General features: G+C 39.2%; 1 protein-coding gene across 2 annotated transcripts; it reads right to left on the bottom strand.

The window, feature by feature from the left end:
- Positions 1-1085: 1085 nt before the first annotated feature.
- CDKN3 (cyclin dependent kinase inhibitor 3) lies at positions 1086-16342 on the bottom strand. Of its 2 annotated transcripts, XM_032875354.1 has the most exons (8): positions 16282-16342; positions 13879-13961; positions 12566-12621; positions 12007-12051; positions 9254-9476; positions 4742-4773; positions 3000-3103; positions 1086-1318 (listed from the first exon to the last, which is right to left on the bottom strand). In XM_032875354.1, exons 1-8 carry the CDS (start codon positions 16288-16290, stop codon positions 1232-1234), a joined length of 639 nt encoding a protein of 212 aa, XP_032731245.1. In that variant the 5' UTR covers positions 16291-16342; the 3' UTR covers positions 1086-1231. The 2 variants fall into 2 exon arrangements, with proteins under 2 accessions (XP_032731245.1, XP_032731246.1); XM_032875355.1 differs by lacking the exons at positions 12566-12621; positions 13879-13961; positions 16282-16342 and adding an exon at positions 12147-12192.
- Between the last annotated feature and the right edge of the window lie 590 nt (positions 16343-16932).

The raw sequence follows: 16932 nt of genomic DNA on the forward strand, positions 1-16932 counted from the left end.
GGCATTTATTATCTTAGATAAGAAACCCCTAGTTTAAATATTCAGATACTGGTGGGCTATATGGTTCTCCCATCTTCCTTCGTATTCTTATAAAATCTCAAATTCCTGAAGTAATGTATATATGAAAGTATTAAAATACTGATTTTTATATTATGGAACATACTGGTTCTCTGGTCTGAAGATCCCAAACAGCACCAGTAATTGTTTTAAAGTTTTCCCCAGTGAAGTTAAAGTAGTTCATCAGCAGCAAGAAGAGTGTGAGACAAAAGAGAACTTTTGGCATTTACATAGTTAATCAAAAACAAAGTTTTGATGTGGTGACACTTACTTTATCTTGTGTGGAAGTGCCTGTGACCCTTGGTTCCCCTTTGTGATCGCCAGCAGCCAAGGGACTGCTGTGTGTGGCACTGGAGCCACCGATGCCGGCTGAAACATGTTGTCTACAGTACCGACTGCTCAACGTTACAGTTGAAGACAAAAAGACATATTCCGTAGCCTGGGGTGAGGGGAAGGAGCAAGAGAACTGGAGACTGTTAATCTGTGGATAAGTGCTTTCTTACATAAATGTGAAAGAGGGATTAAATTCGTTGCATGTAGTTCCTAGGGTTGAAAAAAAAAAAAAAAGAATGCTATAGGAATAGAGCAGCTATCTGACCCAGTGAATTCCTCTTATCTGAAAATGTTCTAGCAAATGCTGGCTAAACAAACACCTGTTGGGGATGATCCAGCATTGGGTGGGAGGTGACCAGATGAATCATAGGATCGCTCACACTTTGTGTCTATGAAGTAGAAAAAACCATGGGAGGAAATGTGGGAGGAATAGAGGGTGAAAGTTACTTGATTTTAGCTTGGGTATTCAAACCAATTTTTATGCTTATTACCATGTCATGTTCTACCAGTAATTACACATAGTAAAAGGAGGTAAAAGTGTGGTGAATAATAAAAGTAGGCAGTCAAATATTTTTCCATATGCTTGTTTCAGCATTACTTCCAGGTAAAATATTCCAGAGAAGCCAGTTCATTTCTAAAAAGGAAAATTGTATAGCAATTTTTTGATCTATAAGAGATGAGAGACACAATCAGGATTTGTCAATAAAAATTTTAGGATTATCTGCACATAAACGTTTACATTCGGGTTGGTGACACTGGTAAGTTTCATTTCCATACAAATTATGTTAAATAGCTCTTAAATTTCAGACATGGTCATATATATGTTATTTGAAATTCTTTTTTATCTAGATACAGATCTTGATAATGAATCTCTTGATGATAGATGTGCAGCTAGTTTGTCCCGAAACTCATGAAGATAATTATATTGCTGAAAAAAGTAAAGATACATTGAAATATATTGTAGAAATCTATTTAGCAGAGTAGTCACAATACTATTAGGAATCAGGAATCAAAAAATAATTGCTAAGTACAGTTCTACATCCTTTTGGATAAGGAAGTGTTTGCCTTATGAGAAGTTTTCCCTTTTAATAAAGCTGCATATAGTGTGAAGAAACTTACTTTAAAAACCAGAAGGTAACATGCAATACACATGAATGTTTTATAAATCTGTAAAATCCTTTTACTGGCAGCAGCAAATTAAAATTAAAAATAATATGTGAAGGCATTCTTTTTGCTAATGTATTTTCCTCTGGGGTATAAGTAGGGAGGAGAGGGTATTTCTATAGCAATTAACAATGGTGTATTTCAAGAAAATCTATTCCTTAATTTATGGAAGCCCTAGATTGCTGCTTCTTGTGATGATACAATCCATTTGGAACAATGTTCATAGTAAGTCAGTATTAAAAACACGAATCTTAACAGATAAGTGAAATAAAACTTTAAATAATTTATTTGAAGATTTAATAGTTTCCCAGAGGATATTCTTATTCTGCCAATAATCTCATTTTTTTATAGTTATCGGGAAGTTGAAATTACCTCCTACAGCTCTTATCAGCACAGAAATGGGAAAGCCTGTCTGCTACAGAGTGCTGAGGTGGTCAGCAGACAGCCCATATAATGTGGGCTCAATTTGCTCCAAAATTAAAGATGTAAAACACACAGTCAGATATGTTTGAGCATTTGGTTTTGTTTCAGAGGGAGACCTGAAAACTTCTTGAATTTGAAGAATCCCTGGATTTTAAGAGATTAGGGGAATTCTGTTTTCAGAACCTGTACAGTGAAGTGGATCCTGTATGGATTGTTTTGAATGACCTGAGTTAAGCCCCGAGAATCAGACTGCTTGGTGAATTTGTCAGTTACTGTAATAATTCACATTCATGGCCCTTCCATAGACCCCTGACCCTGGGAAGATGGACTCAAGCCCAGGAAGCCCCTGAAGGCCAGGACTCTTGTGCCTGATCTTCTGATTTAGTCCTAATGCTGAGACAGTGTACTTGGGAAAGGAAGGCAAATTGGCTTTACAAATCTAGAAATAAAGTGAAATCTGCAGGATCTTTCAGGAACATTAATACAAAATAATATCCTTGGGGCACTGCTACCATAGAGATTTTTAAGTGTTAAGGGGAAAGTAAATGCCAAGTTGTCATTTTAGTTATCCACAGCAAAGGATAATTAGCATAGCTTTGTGGGTTTTTTTTTTTTGTTTTATAGTCATTCATTAGCCTTTGTTAACTGTTTCGGTGATAGGAGAGGATCTTCACTAGATCTTTCTGGCCAAGAAACTACCAAGTTTATAGGAATACTTTCATTTGGAAAAGTTAAATATTAAATTAATTTCCCAATTTTTCCAAATAAGAGGATTCATTCTGAGACTGGGCAAAAACTGAACAGTGGTAGATCCTGCAAGAGTAAACTGGAAAGGTCATATTTTTCATTAGCTTGTTAGAAACACGGTGAACTTCTTCAGACATTCAGGTTATATTTAAATGTAAGTTTTGAGCAGGTGATATACAACTAACAGAATGCTTTGGGTTTTCATTGCCCTCTTGATGACGGGACTCCACTGTGTCTTTAACCGTCCCTAAACCAGGAACACACAGCCTCCTTACCTTGATTGTCTGTATTGCTCCAGACCCTCGCAGGTCTCTCAGGCTGTCGATGGCTTGCTGTGGTGAAACTGTGTCAGACAGGTAGAGGAGGAGACAAGCGGCCACTAATGGAACACATTAGGAAAATAGTATATTATTAAATAATTAATGATAAGGTAGAGCGTTGCATATTTAATTAGACTTCTGGTGCAGAAGATGGAGTTTAGTGTCATTGTGCAAAATGGATTAATAGACTTCTAGCATGTATTTTTGACAGTTAAATTATGATTTTAAATGACTGTGGTTGACTTGAAGTTTAAACTGGCTTCATTCTTTATTGAGCTCTATTTAATATACCATAGAATTCATTCATTTAAAGTGCACCATTCAGTGGATTTTAATATATTCACAGATGGGTGCAGCCATCACCACAGTCCATTTTAGAACCTTTTCATCCCCTCAAAAAGAAATCCTGTCCCCTCTTGTCATCATCCCCCTGCCCCCCTCTCACCCTGCCCTAAGCAACCATTAATCTGCTTTCTATGGATTTACCTAATCTAGATATTTTATATAAATGCAATCATATGTGTGCTTGTGTGACTGGGTTCTTAGGATAACATTTTCAAGATGCAAACCTATTGTGACGTGTCACTACTTCATTCCTTTTTATGGATGAGTAATATCCCATTGTATGGATGGACGTTTTGTTTATCCATTGTCAGTTGATGGGCATTTAGGCTGGCTCCATTTGTTGGCTCTTGTGAATAATGCTGCTATAAATGTTCACGGACAAGTTTTTGTGTAGACGCGCTTCCACTTGTTTTGGGCAGGACTTGCTGGGGCACATGGTGACTCTGTGTTTAACTGTTTGAGGAAGTACTGCCAGACCGTTGTCCAAAGCAGCTGCACCATTTCACATTCTCTCCCGCAGTGTATGGAAGTTCTAATTTCTCCACATCCCAGTGGATTTTTTCCATTATTTGGATAATAGGCATCCTAATGGGTATTGAGTGGTACCGGTTTGTGGTTTTGATTTGCATTTCCGTGATGACTCGTGATGTTAGACATCTTTTCATGTCTTTAATGGTCATTTGTATATTTGGTTCGGAGAAATATCTATTCAGATCCTTTGCCCATTTTTTAATTGGGTTGTCTTTTTATTATTGAGATGTAAGAGTTCTTTATATATTCTAGGTAAGCCCCTTATCAGATATGTGATTTGTAAATATTTTTTCCCATTCTGTGAATTCTCTTTTTATTTTGATAATTTCCTTAGAAGCATAGAAGTTTTTAATTTTGATACTGTCCAACATTAAAAGGATTAACCGTTACTCCAGTATGCCACTTTGTTAACTATTTTTCTTCCTAACACATTTTAAAAAAAGTGAACAGTAATTGCATGAAGTAATTCACTTTGGTTTTCATACTTATGATGGATATTATTTAGAATTTGCTGTCAGTATCATAACACCTGCATAGGGAAAACATTGGAAAACAAAACAAAACACAAGAATGCAGGTGCTAAGACACGTATATTATGTTTTGCAGAATCCTTCAAAACAATGTTGAAAATACTTCCCATTCGCACTCTAGCTTTCTAGAGAAGATCAAATTAAGGGCCTTAAATAATTCCTTAAGTCTTAGCAGATTTATATTTTTTTGGTCTCATTTTAATACAAAGTGAGCATATGGCCCAGAAACTGATACTTTTGCCTACTTTGAGGATAAAGAAAAATACTGAATAATGAAAACACATTTCTTACCAAGACAAGATCTCCCAAGTCCTCCATAACAGCTGAAAGGGAAGCACAGTTTTGAATATTGTGTTCTCCTTCTACCCCACCAATTAGAACTAAAGACCTGCTCTTTCTGCCCTCTCTTTCTAATAGTGCCTACTAGCACAGCGCCTGACACACAGAGGTTAATAAGTTTTTTTTTTTTTAATTTTATTTGTTTATTTGACAGAGAGAGATCACAAGTAGGCAGAGAGGCAGGCAGAGAGAGAGAGGCAGGTGGGTGGGAAGCAGGCTCCCCGCTGAGCAGAGAGCCCAATGCGGGACTCAATCCCAGGACCCTGAGATCATGAACTGATCTGAAGGCAGAGGTTTAACCCACTGAGCCACCCGGGTGCCCCAATAAGAATTTTTAAATTAACCAAGAGCAGGGTGTACTTATTTATTTGTTGGGAGGTATTCTGAACACCTCTAGTGGTCAATGCAGGCAGGGCCTTTTCATCGACTTCTTAAACACCAGGATCCACATTCGGGAAGTGGAATATGTTACTAAATAGAAATCAGACTATTTTGACCAACTGCCAGTTTATTTTCCTCTGTCTAAACAAAACCATGGTTATGGAACAAGTCCATGTGATGACTCTTCATTGCCTAAAAAGAGTACAGAGGTAGCATGTAACAGAGGTTTGGAGGCTGGGTTCTAGAGCTCCGCTGTCTGGGGCTGAAGGGTGAATCTGTCATTATGACATGTGTGAACCTAAGCAAGTGATTTAACCTCTCTGGGCCTCAGCCCTATCACCTAAAAAATGGTGACAGCCACAGTACCCGCATCATAGTTAGGACTGAATGAGGTAACTAAATTTGTAAAGGGCTTGCAACAGAGCTTGGCACAGAGTAAAAAGTCAATGCATGTTAGGTGCTCTAGTCTAGCCCTGTGAAGAAATCAGCAGTACTGCAGAACTGGATTTTCCAGAAAAAAATCATGATTAAACCTCCAAGCAACAAAACCATTCATCCCAATTACTTTTGAAGATGCTTAAAAAATGTGTTACACAATTCCTAACTTTTTTTTTTAAGATTTTTATTTATCTATTTGACAGAAATCACAAGTAGGCAGAGAGAGAGATTGGAGGAAGCAGGCTCCCCGCAGAGCAGAGAGCCCGATGCGGGGCTCAATCCCAGGACCCTGGGATCATAACCCACTGAGCCACCCAGGCGCCCCACAACTCCTAACTTTTTAAGAGGGTTTATTGAACCTAAAGTAGTGCCGACAACTTCTCAGGACCATGAATGAGCGTGGGGTACCGTAGATGAAGCCAGGAGAGGATGTGAGCCACAGACCAAGCAGATACTGGCTCCTAGAGTAGTCACAAGTTTGCTTTCTACGAAGTGTCCGGGATAGAGGCCCGTTTCAGAGATGAGGATCTACCATAGGAAGGTAGAGACGGGCACTTCAGTGTTTCTCTGCAAGGTGAATACTTCCTCATACCTTTATCTTTCCTCCTCTGATTCCTGCTCATCCTTCAAAACCTAGCTCAAATGGCCTTTTCTGAACTGCCTTTGTGCCCCATGAAAGCTCTCACTGCCCTTTGTGCCGCCTTGCGTATACCTTGTGCGAGGCTTACTGCACCTACGTGGCTGTGCTGTTAGCATGGGCTCCTTGAGGGCGGGGAGTGGACCTCACAGTGCCTGTTTTGTATTCATAATGTATGGTACACTGTGGGTGTTATGGGTTGAATTGTAGCCCCATAAAGGTGTGTTGAAGTCCTAATCCCTGGTACAGTGAAAGTGACCTTGTCTAGAAATAGTGTCTTTACAGATGTAATTAAGTTAAGATGAGATCATAGGGGTAGACCCTAATGTAGTATGACTGGTGTCCTTTTTTTTTTTTTGATATTTATTTATTTATTTGTGAGAGAGAGAGAGAGAGCACAGGCAGTGGGGAGGGCTAGAGGGAAAAGCAGACTCTCTGCTGAGCAGGGAGCCCAACGCAGGATTCGATCCCAGGACCCCAGGACCATGACCTGAGCTGAAGGCAGACGCTTAACTGACTGAGCCACCCAGGTCCCTGACTGGTATCCTTATAAGAGGAAATGCCCCAGGAAGACACAGCAACACAGAGAGAAGCCTGTGATGACAGAGGCAGAGATTGGAGTGATACAGCTGTGAACCAAGGAATGCTAAAGAGTGACGGCCACCACCAGAAGCTAGGAAGAGGCAAGGAAGGATTCTACCAGAGTCTCAGAGGGCATATGGTCCTGTTGACACCTTGATTTTGGACTTCTACCTTCAGAACTGGGGGAGAGAAAATTTCTGTTGTCCTAAGCTACCCACTTTGTAGCACTTTGTTACAACAGCGCTAGGAAAGAGCATAGTACAGTAGGCAAGCAGTTTCGCTGATTTTATAAAGGAACAAAAATGCACAGGGATAGCATCAATGGGATAGCACCAGCAGTCAATAAAATGGTAGAAAAAAATTTTACCAGACCCAGTTTCTGAGGGATAAACTGTAGAGCCATCTAGAAATGGAAGCACTCCAAGATGGCAGAATGGATAGAAAATTAGTCACTGTAGAACACCTTCAAAAGCTCTAAGATGATGAAAATTTCTAGTCAACAGCTGCTTTATTTTATGGGAGCCAGAAGCATTCAACCTATGTAACCATCTTTCCATCCTGTTTGTATTCTGTTCAAGCATCAGACAGCATTTGGTGTGCTAGAACCCACTCAAGTAAAATTCATTAAATTTCACTAATCTGAGCTAGTTTGATCTCTAGAAACTTTTCAGTAGAGGCTGTTTTCAAGGATGTATTAAAAAAAAAAAAAAAAAAGAGGAGCGCCTGGGTGGCTCAGTTATTAAGTGTCTGTCTTTGGCTCAGGTCATGGTCCCAGTGTCCTGGGATCAAGCCCCAAATCAGACTCCTAGCTCAGTGGGGAGCCTGCTTCTCCTTCTCCCATTACCCCTGCTTGTATTCCTTCTCTTTCTGTCTCTCTCTGTCAAATAAATAGATAAAATCTTAAAAAATTAAAATTAAAATTAAAAAAAAATCTCAGAACTGATTTGAAAAATGGGTCCCCAAATTGAAAAATAATTTTTGCAAGCCACATGTAATTATCTAATGCTATTTTACTTAGACTTATTAGATAATTTAGTATAGACAACTTTATTCTAAAATTTTGCTTTTGTAATTAGTAAAGCAGTTAGTAATTGCTTATAATTGTAGATTATGCTTTTCTCTAGAGAAAGGCTGGAAACTGTAGAATGTAGGATGGTGTCCAGTTCTCTGTACATTAGAGTTCATTTCAGCCACAGTGTGTGTCCCCAAAGCCCTGTGCACTACTTTGTTCACCTTTGTAATGGGAACTGTGGGCACAGGGCCCCCCAGCTCTAGGTCTATGGAGAAGCTGGCTGGGCTTGCCCTTTCCCTTGGTGCCATGAGACTACCTGGTTATTTGGTGTAGTCTGCATACTTTCTAGTTCAGAGCTTTTTTTTTTTTTTTTTTTTTTAGGGCTTTTGAGGTATCAAACTATTTAATACTCTATCTTGTTCCAGGAAGGATTAAGCAATTTATTAGGATACAAGAAGTACAAAAATCACAGAACCTCTGCTGTATGTCTCACTGCAGGCAGAGCATCTACTGCGTTATCCACAGCCTCACTTCTAATCTTTGTACTGCTACTGTCTACTGCTGATTGGCACTCCCTTTTTCCTTTCTCCAAGCTACTTTTCTCCTCTTGCCTCCTTTTTCCCCCCTTAGCTCATTTTATTTCGTTTTAAATTTCCATACCAGCAGCTTGTGCATAGCCATCGACAAACAATGAGAGTACCTCTTTTGGTCTGGTGGCAAATTGATATCATCAAATATAATTTTATAGTCATATTATTAAGATTGCTCATTGCTTATGATTTCTTTGCTAATTTTAAAAAACTGACCTTTTTTCCCCTCAAGATTTTTTATTTATTCATTTGAGAGAGAGAGAAAGCAAGTGGAGGGGAAGGTCAGAGGGACAGGGATAAGCAGATTCCCCACTGAGCAGGGAGCCTGATGCAGGGCTCGATCCCAGGACCCTGGAATCATGACCTGAGATGAAGGCAGATTCTTAACTACATGAGCCACTCAGTGGCCCCCCATGCTGACTTTTTTTTTGGTGGTTAAAAGCAACTAAGCCACTGAAAGGCTGACCAGTGAGTGAGTAAGGGTATCATAAGAATGATGCCCCATCTTTTTTGGAAGGAAGAGGGACCCAAAATTATAAGCAATGCTCTAAGGCAAAAAGAAAGAATAAAAAGCCTGTAAATCTGTTCTGAAAATTTCCAAATCTACTCATATTTTGTCCTTAACCCTTCAAAAGGACTAATGGCAAATATCTGAGTGCTTGCCCTGTAGCAGACATTATGCGTGTACCTGCCATGCTTTATATCCTTTTGATCCTTTCACCAAACTGTAAGGTAGGTAGTAAGTGAATAAGGATGCAATAACTAGAAAAATCTTTCTGACTGGGGCATTTCTCATGTTATTTATGGAGAAAAGAATAACGTACTGTATTAAGGTTTTTCGGTTATTTTTAAGGCAGATTGCAAGCTCCTCCATTATTTCACAGCAGCTGGCTATGTCAGGAGTCCCTCCATCTGGAATTGGATGATGATGAGTGATAAATCCATACTGATGGTAGAGGTCCAAAAGGTTTGGCACTCTGTATTTTGACATTTCTCCTCTGGTGCAGAAAACAAATATGTCTTGTATACCATAGCTCTTTAGTTCTTCTGCCAATAAACCAAGATACGGATACACATGTACAAAATATTACAAATTTAAATACCGTCAAGACAGAGGATGTGGTGTTAAATTTCTTAAGCCAAACTAAGTAAATAGCAAATGATAATCTAAAAATTTGAAATACTTATTAATAATCTAAAACAACATTGATCTGTCTTCAAAGAAGGGTAAAAATCAAGTCACTAAGCACAGAACAGGAATTGGAAACACCTGGACCAAAAGGTGATTAAAATTAATCACCTTAATAATAAAATCATACTATAATATAATAATCATAATTATATTATATTTTAATAGGATAATAGCATTATAATATAGTGATTATATTACCATATTATAATAATTATATCATATTTATAATATTATAATGACTTACTAATTCAACATGTTTTAAACTGAATTTTAAGATGAGTCAAGTATATTGCTGTTCTTGAAAAAAATATTTTTTTCCATATGGCTTTAAAAATGAATTTTAAAACATCTGCTATTTCAAAATAACCTCTTGTGAAAAAACAAAAGCATATTTCTTTCCCATTTTCTTCTCCCAAAATCCATGTTTGCTATTTTCCTCCCTCTGCTGTTTTGTTTTACCCTAAGCATTGTATGTAAAATCTCCTGAATGCCCAGGCTGCCTGAGCTCATGTTCTCCTTTATATTGTACTGTGTCTTGCCACCATGCATTTCATTTTATGGACTAGGTCTCTAGGAAATAAAACGTTAACTATGCTAGAATTAGGTTACTTAACTAATTTCACTATAATGAATATGAACCAAGCAATAGTACTATAGGTCATTCTATACACTAAAATATTCTCCCGGCACTATTCACTCTAGAGTCTTATGTTCAAAATGAATAACTAATTCTGGCTGATCTCAGCCTCCTCTCTCTCCCTGCTAAATCCAGGGACTAATTTAACGAAGCATCTTTTATCATGAACCTCCAGATTTGTACTTGAAATGTGGCTAGTCCAAATTGAGATGTATCCTAAGTATAAAATACATATCTGATCTCAAAGATCAAGTACAAAAAAATCTGTATCTCATTAATAATTTGTTTTAGGCTTAAAACCATTAAAATGAAACTGTTTAGGCTCTGTTAGGCTAAATAAAATATATCAAGTTAATTTCATCTGTTTTTACTTTTTTAATATGGCAGCTAGAAAATGTAAAGTTACACATGTGGCTTCTATCTGTGACTCCGGACAGTGCTGCTTTAGTTAATACTATTATGTTTTCATACTTCTAAAAGAATTAAAACTGAAATCTGCATACTTAACCATTTTTAAGAGTAGGTGATTTTCTCTCTGACTCTTGCACACAATGGATAATTTCTATTACACAGTGGTTTTCAAACTTTCCTAGAAAAGACTCTGAGGAGGGAACCATAGGGGTTGATGCAGGGAGAGTCTAGGTCTCTCCCACCAGACTGTCATCTTTTATACTTTGGATTCCATTTAAGATCTCACTGGAAAACAAAAGGCTTGGTAAAATATCAGAAACCCCATTTATAGAAGATACTAAATGAATAGGGCTTTCCAAAATGTGCAAGACTGGTTCTTGAGCCAGTGATTTTCATTATAGTTTGCCTATGTCCTAAATGTTCTCCAAATAAAAACTCCCTACCATGGCAGGTACATCTAAATCAGAGAATCTTTACAAGTAATTGAAGAGTCAACTAATCTTTTAGCCTCTGTAAGTCTTTTTTGGTAGGTAAGGAATAAATTAGAGAAAGCAAATTAATAAATTGATATCCCAAAATAGCCAGGAAAAAAACTTTAAGATTTAAAAAATTTATACCGGTCAGAATCAAGGTGTGTGTGTGTGTGTGTGTGTGTGTGCGTGCGCGCGCGCGCGTGTGTGTTTATTTATATTTATTTTGGTATATTATGGGGACATTGGTAGGACTATTAGCCTTGAGATATTCCAGGCCAACCAGGATAAAATGTTTTGAAAATCCAAGTTTTTTGGTTCCATGGAATATGTAAATTCCAAATTGGGGTGGGTTATCAGGATATTTGTGGGGTGAACATCCTTGAACCCGGGAAGATCAGACCCTATTCCATCTTTCCCACCCAGATGCTAGCTCTCTAAATTTCCTACCCAGGATGGACAATTTCAGTACTACCTCTGGGTTCTTGGCTCAGGCTTAATTTCTACATCACAGTCATGTCTGTAAAGGACAATATGTTAAAAGATCTGGGCAGTGAAATGGCAGTTTTCTATTTACATACTTTCCTCCCTCTAACTTACACATTTTAAACTCAAATGCAATTTCTATGTGTAACTACAATGATCAGTGAAAAGCGATGCTGTATTTAGTAAATGAGGAGTTAGTTCTCTGTGCCCTTTGCAAATATCTCTTTGTGTGTCAGAATAAGTCTACAGTTTGAAATTATTTAATAACAAACATATATTTCATATACTGAACAGAGACTAGCGTTTGTTCTTTTCGACAAAGAGATTTTCAGTGTTATTAAGGAAAAAACAATTAATATGGTTGTTTCATGTTATACCTACCTGTGTCTTTTTGGATATTTCTTCTAACATTTTTAAATTTACAACCTATAAGCAGTAATAAGGCAAGTGAAAAAGTCAGTTTTTGGTCACATATGACAAATATATTTAAACACATACAAAGTTACTTTACAAGGTCATACCTCTATGATCATTTATATGTTTCAATTTCATTTTGGGTGTGGATTTCAATTTCTTATATTCCTAGGAATATAATTGAAGGGATTCATAGACCCCAGGTGAAGGAGCTCCTAATCCATAGAGTCTTTTTTCTGTGTCCTTTCTGTAACAAGTACCTGCCTATTGCCCTCAGCCTCACCTTGTACCCCAATGCTGAAGTTTTTTTAAAGATACGTAATCAGAAATGCAGAACTGTGAATGGGTCTGGAAGGGTTGAAGAGTGATTTCTGTTCTTTTAGCTAGAGCCCACATGAGGGCATCCTAAAGTGAGTTCTCCAGGCTGATGATCTAGGAAATTCTCTTCTTGCTCAGTACAATGATGTATTAGCTGATTAACAGGTTATCTTAAGTATCAACAGAAGCCAACCGTAGTGTTACCTACCTGGAAGAGCGCATAAACCAAGAAACTGAGAACAATTCACTCGTGACAGGGGTAGCCTGAAAAGAATAAAACTTTAAGTTTACTTCAGTTTTTAAAAAGTTGTAAGTGAAAACTCAGTTCAAGAAATGCGTGCTTTGGCATGGAACAAGGGTGTTTTAAAGTTTTACTGCAGTAACAAAACAAAAATGCGTATGCAAATATAATAGTATAAAACATATTTAAGTTACCCTGTGGTATATTATCTGAGATATTTTGCATTAGTAATCTTGGGGAATTGTCTAGAAAATGACCTTCTGATGATTTCATCCCCAGCATTCATTCTCCATTACTATTTAAAGATTTCTTTGTAGGACGACTTCCTTAAACAGATATAATTTCATATGATAAAAATTGCAGGTCATTCCTTGTTGTAATCGATTTTGGTTCAAATAAAATAATTTCAAGAAATCATATTCCCAGTTTGCAGTACTCAGGGACAAAGCAGATAAAGGCTAGCTTGGTCTATAAGACAGAAGATGAATTTAGAAGAAAACAGGGGGCATTGTATAAATACCATGTAACTTTGAAAATTAGATGAGTTTTGGGGCTTTAAAGGGGGTTTGTGTAAGGGGAAATGAAAGATAATTGCTATTTGATGACAGAACAAAAGGAACTTTGGAGGTAACACACTCTTTTTCTCTTCCTATAGTTGGAAATGGTGTTTTCTTAGAGAGATTATTAAATTTACGGGATGAGAGAAAGCGTTGATTGTTGTAGAGATTCTGGTGTAATAAGTCACTCCCAAGATTTGGAAGTTGATTCTATATAGAAACATTTGTTTTTGCTATTGTATCTATGGTAACATGGCATTTATCTTTAGGCAGGGTCTGCTAATAGATGCATTATTCTGGCAAGTAGTTCTAGGATTTGACTAAATGATAAACAATTAAATATCTCATCCTATGTTCGGTATATTGTTCTTTTGTCATAAAAGAATAAGTAGGTTTGGGTACTAAATTGCAGATATACTGATCCCGTCTCAAGTTCTTACTTGTTTCTACTATGGTTTTCTGAATGCATGAAGAATTGACTTCCTCCTCTGCCCATCCCCCATCCAAAAGAAAAGTCTTCTTCTATCATAGACAGTAAATAAATCATGGAGTTAGAGGATCCCTTAAAGATCAGAATTACCCAATCCTCAGAAGAGAATCACTAAATGTTTTCAAAATGTGGACTACACTATCTACACGGACTATGATCAAATAATCAAATAATTAAATAATCAAATAATTTAGCTCATCATTGATCAGAAGTGATCATTGATCAGAACATACCATGATATCTGAATTGGAGTCTGTTCATCTTCAATAGGCTCTTCGTCTGATGAGTCAAACTCGCTTGTTTGCAATGAACTAGGCTTCAAAAGAAATCAGTTATGTTAAATAACTGTAAAGAAGAATACGTATGTATAAGCTGATCCTTGCTTAAACACACACTGAATGCATATTTGCAATTTATTCAACTTGGAATATCAGAATGATCAGCGATATAAATACTAAATTACTGAGTTTACCATCCTATTAATAATTATAGTGTTCTGTAGTGGAAAGAGAGTTGGGACTGGGAAAAACCAGGATCCTGGTTTTGGCTCTGCCACTTACTGTATAATCTCGGACAAGCAACGTCAGTTTATTCTGGGTCTCCGTTTTCTATAACTATAAAGTGAGGAGACCTATTTGTTAATTCACAAACATTTCTTAAACACCTTCATTTGCCAAGTTCTGGAGATGCAAAGATCCATAAAATAAAAAACTTCAGTACAGTTGGAGAGATGTGTGCATAGATTAGAAAAGAAAGTTATAAGTGCTAAAATGGAAGCATAAACTATGCATTTTATTTATTTTTAAAGATTTTTTTTCATTTGATGGGGAGGAGGGAAAGAGAGAGCACAAACACAAGCAGGGGGAGCGGCAGGCAGAGGGAGAGGGAGAAGCAGACTCCCCGCTGAGCAAGGAGCCTGATGTGGGACTCCATCCCAGGACCCTGAGATCATGACCTGAGCCAAAGACAGATGCTTAACCAACTGAGAGACCGCTTAGAGAGGTGGAGAAAACTTCAGACGAGATAAATTAGCTGGGTTTTGAAGGACAAGCAGGAAGTTTTTAGGCAGATAAGGAAGAAGTTAAGGCAATAAAGGCAAAAGGAGAAATAACTTGTTTTCAGGAACTGTGACATCAGAGCCGAGGTGATGAAGCCAGATAAGTAGTTTTAACTACCCCCATCTCTCAAAAAACAACCCCAATATGGCCTAGTAGTTTGGTTAATGGGGGGTGGACGGGTAGAATATCATACCCTCAACTTTGTGAGTTACTGGACTAGAGAGATCGAGATGGACTTTGTGTAAGGATCTAAGGAGTTGGAACTCAATCCTGTAGGCATAATTTCTACATAAGAGTCAGTTGTTTAATAGGACCAATTTAAAAAAAAAAAACACACCTTTCTTCTTATTTCCAAGTTGGAACCACTGAGAGATAAAACAGTGGAGAGGCAAATGAAGATCAATATGTTAGTTTTATTACTGAGTATCAAAAGGAGGATGTGGCTTTAAAAGTCAAGTGGGCCCGTCAACTCTTCTCTCCAGAATTGGACTTACCTACCCAGTCATGGGCAGCAGTGAACAACACGCTGCAGAGAGAAGAAAGGGTTCAGCTATTTTGTTCAGCTCCTCCCAGTCTTGGGGATCAGATCTCTTGCTCTGTCCCTTCAGGGAACAAGGGGGAAAGGAGGCCAGGAGTGAAGGACAGCTGACGCTCCTCCACAAGGAAACAAGGGGATTAGCAAGGGTAACCAGCTAGTGTGCTTTCTAGCTCTGAAGCTATACTCTAGAACGGTCTTGTTTGTTACTACAAGATCACATTGCAGAGCCATTTAGGCTGTGGATGTGAGTTGCTTTGGATCTCTTTGCGTTATTATTATTATCAACTCAAATGAAGGTCCTTTAATATTCCATAGGTTGTCACCCCTGGTTGACAGGTGATTGAGTCAGGTGGGACCTCAGCTCCTTGCGTCTGTTTTTCCTTTCCCTTTAAGGCAGTTTTGACGATTCAAGATTTTCAGAGTGTGGCTCCTTCACTAGGCTCTTCCAGCCAGGTTAACAAATCCTAACAGAGTCAGACGTTTCTGTTCCCCCAGGTCCAGAGATTCTGAACCCCAGAAAGGCACGCAGTGCCAGTTGCCCCCGGGAGATGGTGACGCGCCCACAAACGGGGGTTGGCAAAGGTCTTTCAAGAAACAAATGAATTTTTTTCCCCGTCTGCGGTGAGGACCGCTAACCAGGGGCGCGCGGGGCATCCCGGACATCCTTTGGGGCTGCGTATGAGGCAGACTGATAACACTGAGACCTCTCAGCTCTCCGTGCCTCAGTTTCTTCCGTAAAACCGGATTCAGCCCTCTCTGTCAGGGCTGTCGTGAGGCTTAGGAGACTCCGCAGGCGGCAGTACCCAGCCGGAGCACAACAGGTGCACAGCGAAAGTCTGTCGTCCCCACGTCCGCCACCGACCCTGTTCCTTCTCGGTCATCGCTCTCCCCGTCCAGGGAAGCGCCACCTCCCCGACCCAGGACGGTTACAGGGCGAGTCAGGCCGCGACCAGGCCTGGTCTGTCCCCAGGCCCGAGAACTGGCCTCGGGGCCGCTTCCGTCCCTGTGGCATCGCTCGTCCAAGCCTCGTCCAGACTCACCGGCTTCATCGCTGGCAGCCCCGCGTCCTGACCTGCTGCCGCCTCTTTCCAGCAGCACCGGCGTCCCAGCTAGCGCCCCGCGCCGAGCCCGCCCCTTCGCTTAGCTCATTGGTAGATCCTTCTGGGAGGTGGAGCGCGACGTCTTCTAGAAGCCAATCAGACCCTCTCCCTGTTTTTTCCTCCGCCCCCGAGTGCCTGGGCTCGGCCTTTAACCGCCCATTGGTTTCTAGGGACCTTTGAAAGACGCGCCGCTGGAGGGCCCTATTGAACGTTGATTGGCGGGGAGGGGGCCCTCCTCCTCCCAGTGGGGAGCCGGGAGAGGGCGGGAAGCCGGAGCGAAGAAAGCATCTGAAGGCAGCCCCAACTCTTTGGGGACGCTGGAAAGCCTTACTTTCTCATGACAGGATTCCAGAGTGGTACCAGGTTAGGGTATTTTGTTTCTTAAATTTTTAAAAATCTTAAGGGCTTAGGGGGAGCACTATCTTGGAGCATCTTATGAAAACACTCCCCATAGACTTTATACTTATGGTCATATCTAGTCATATTACGTACGATGGACAGGACTAAAAATCCAAAATACAAACATAACTTGTATGTTTGGTATTTGGGGTTCTAAACTATGCTAGAATCTAGACAAATTAGGTTGTAGAT

Source organism: Lontra canadensis, unplaced genomic scaffold (genome assembly GCF_010015895.1).
Source record: "Lontra canadensis isolate GAN:19392208 unplaced genomic scaffold, GSC_riverotter_1.0 scaffold55, whole genome shotgun sequence".
In the NCBI taxonomy this organism is placed as follows: domain Eukaryota; kingdom Metazoa; phylum Chordata; class Mammalia; order Carnivora; family Mustelidae; genus Lontra; species Lontra canadensis.

What these genes read in the sequence shown, in the direction of transcription:
- CDKN3 (XM_032875354.1), bottom strand. An exon ending in AAATATCCAAAAAGACACAG is followed by an intron (nt 9,477 to 12,006) that starts GTAGGTATAACA and finishes GTTTATTGGCAG; the next exon opens with AAGAACTAAAGAGCTATGGT. An exon ending in AACCGAAAAACCTTAATACA is followed by an intron (nt 4,774 to 9,253) that starts GTACGTTATTCT and finishes CTTCCCTTTCAG; the next exon opens with CTGTTATGGAGGACTTGGGA.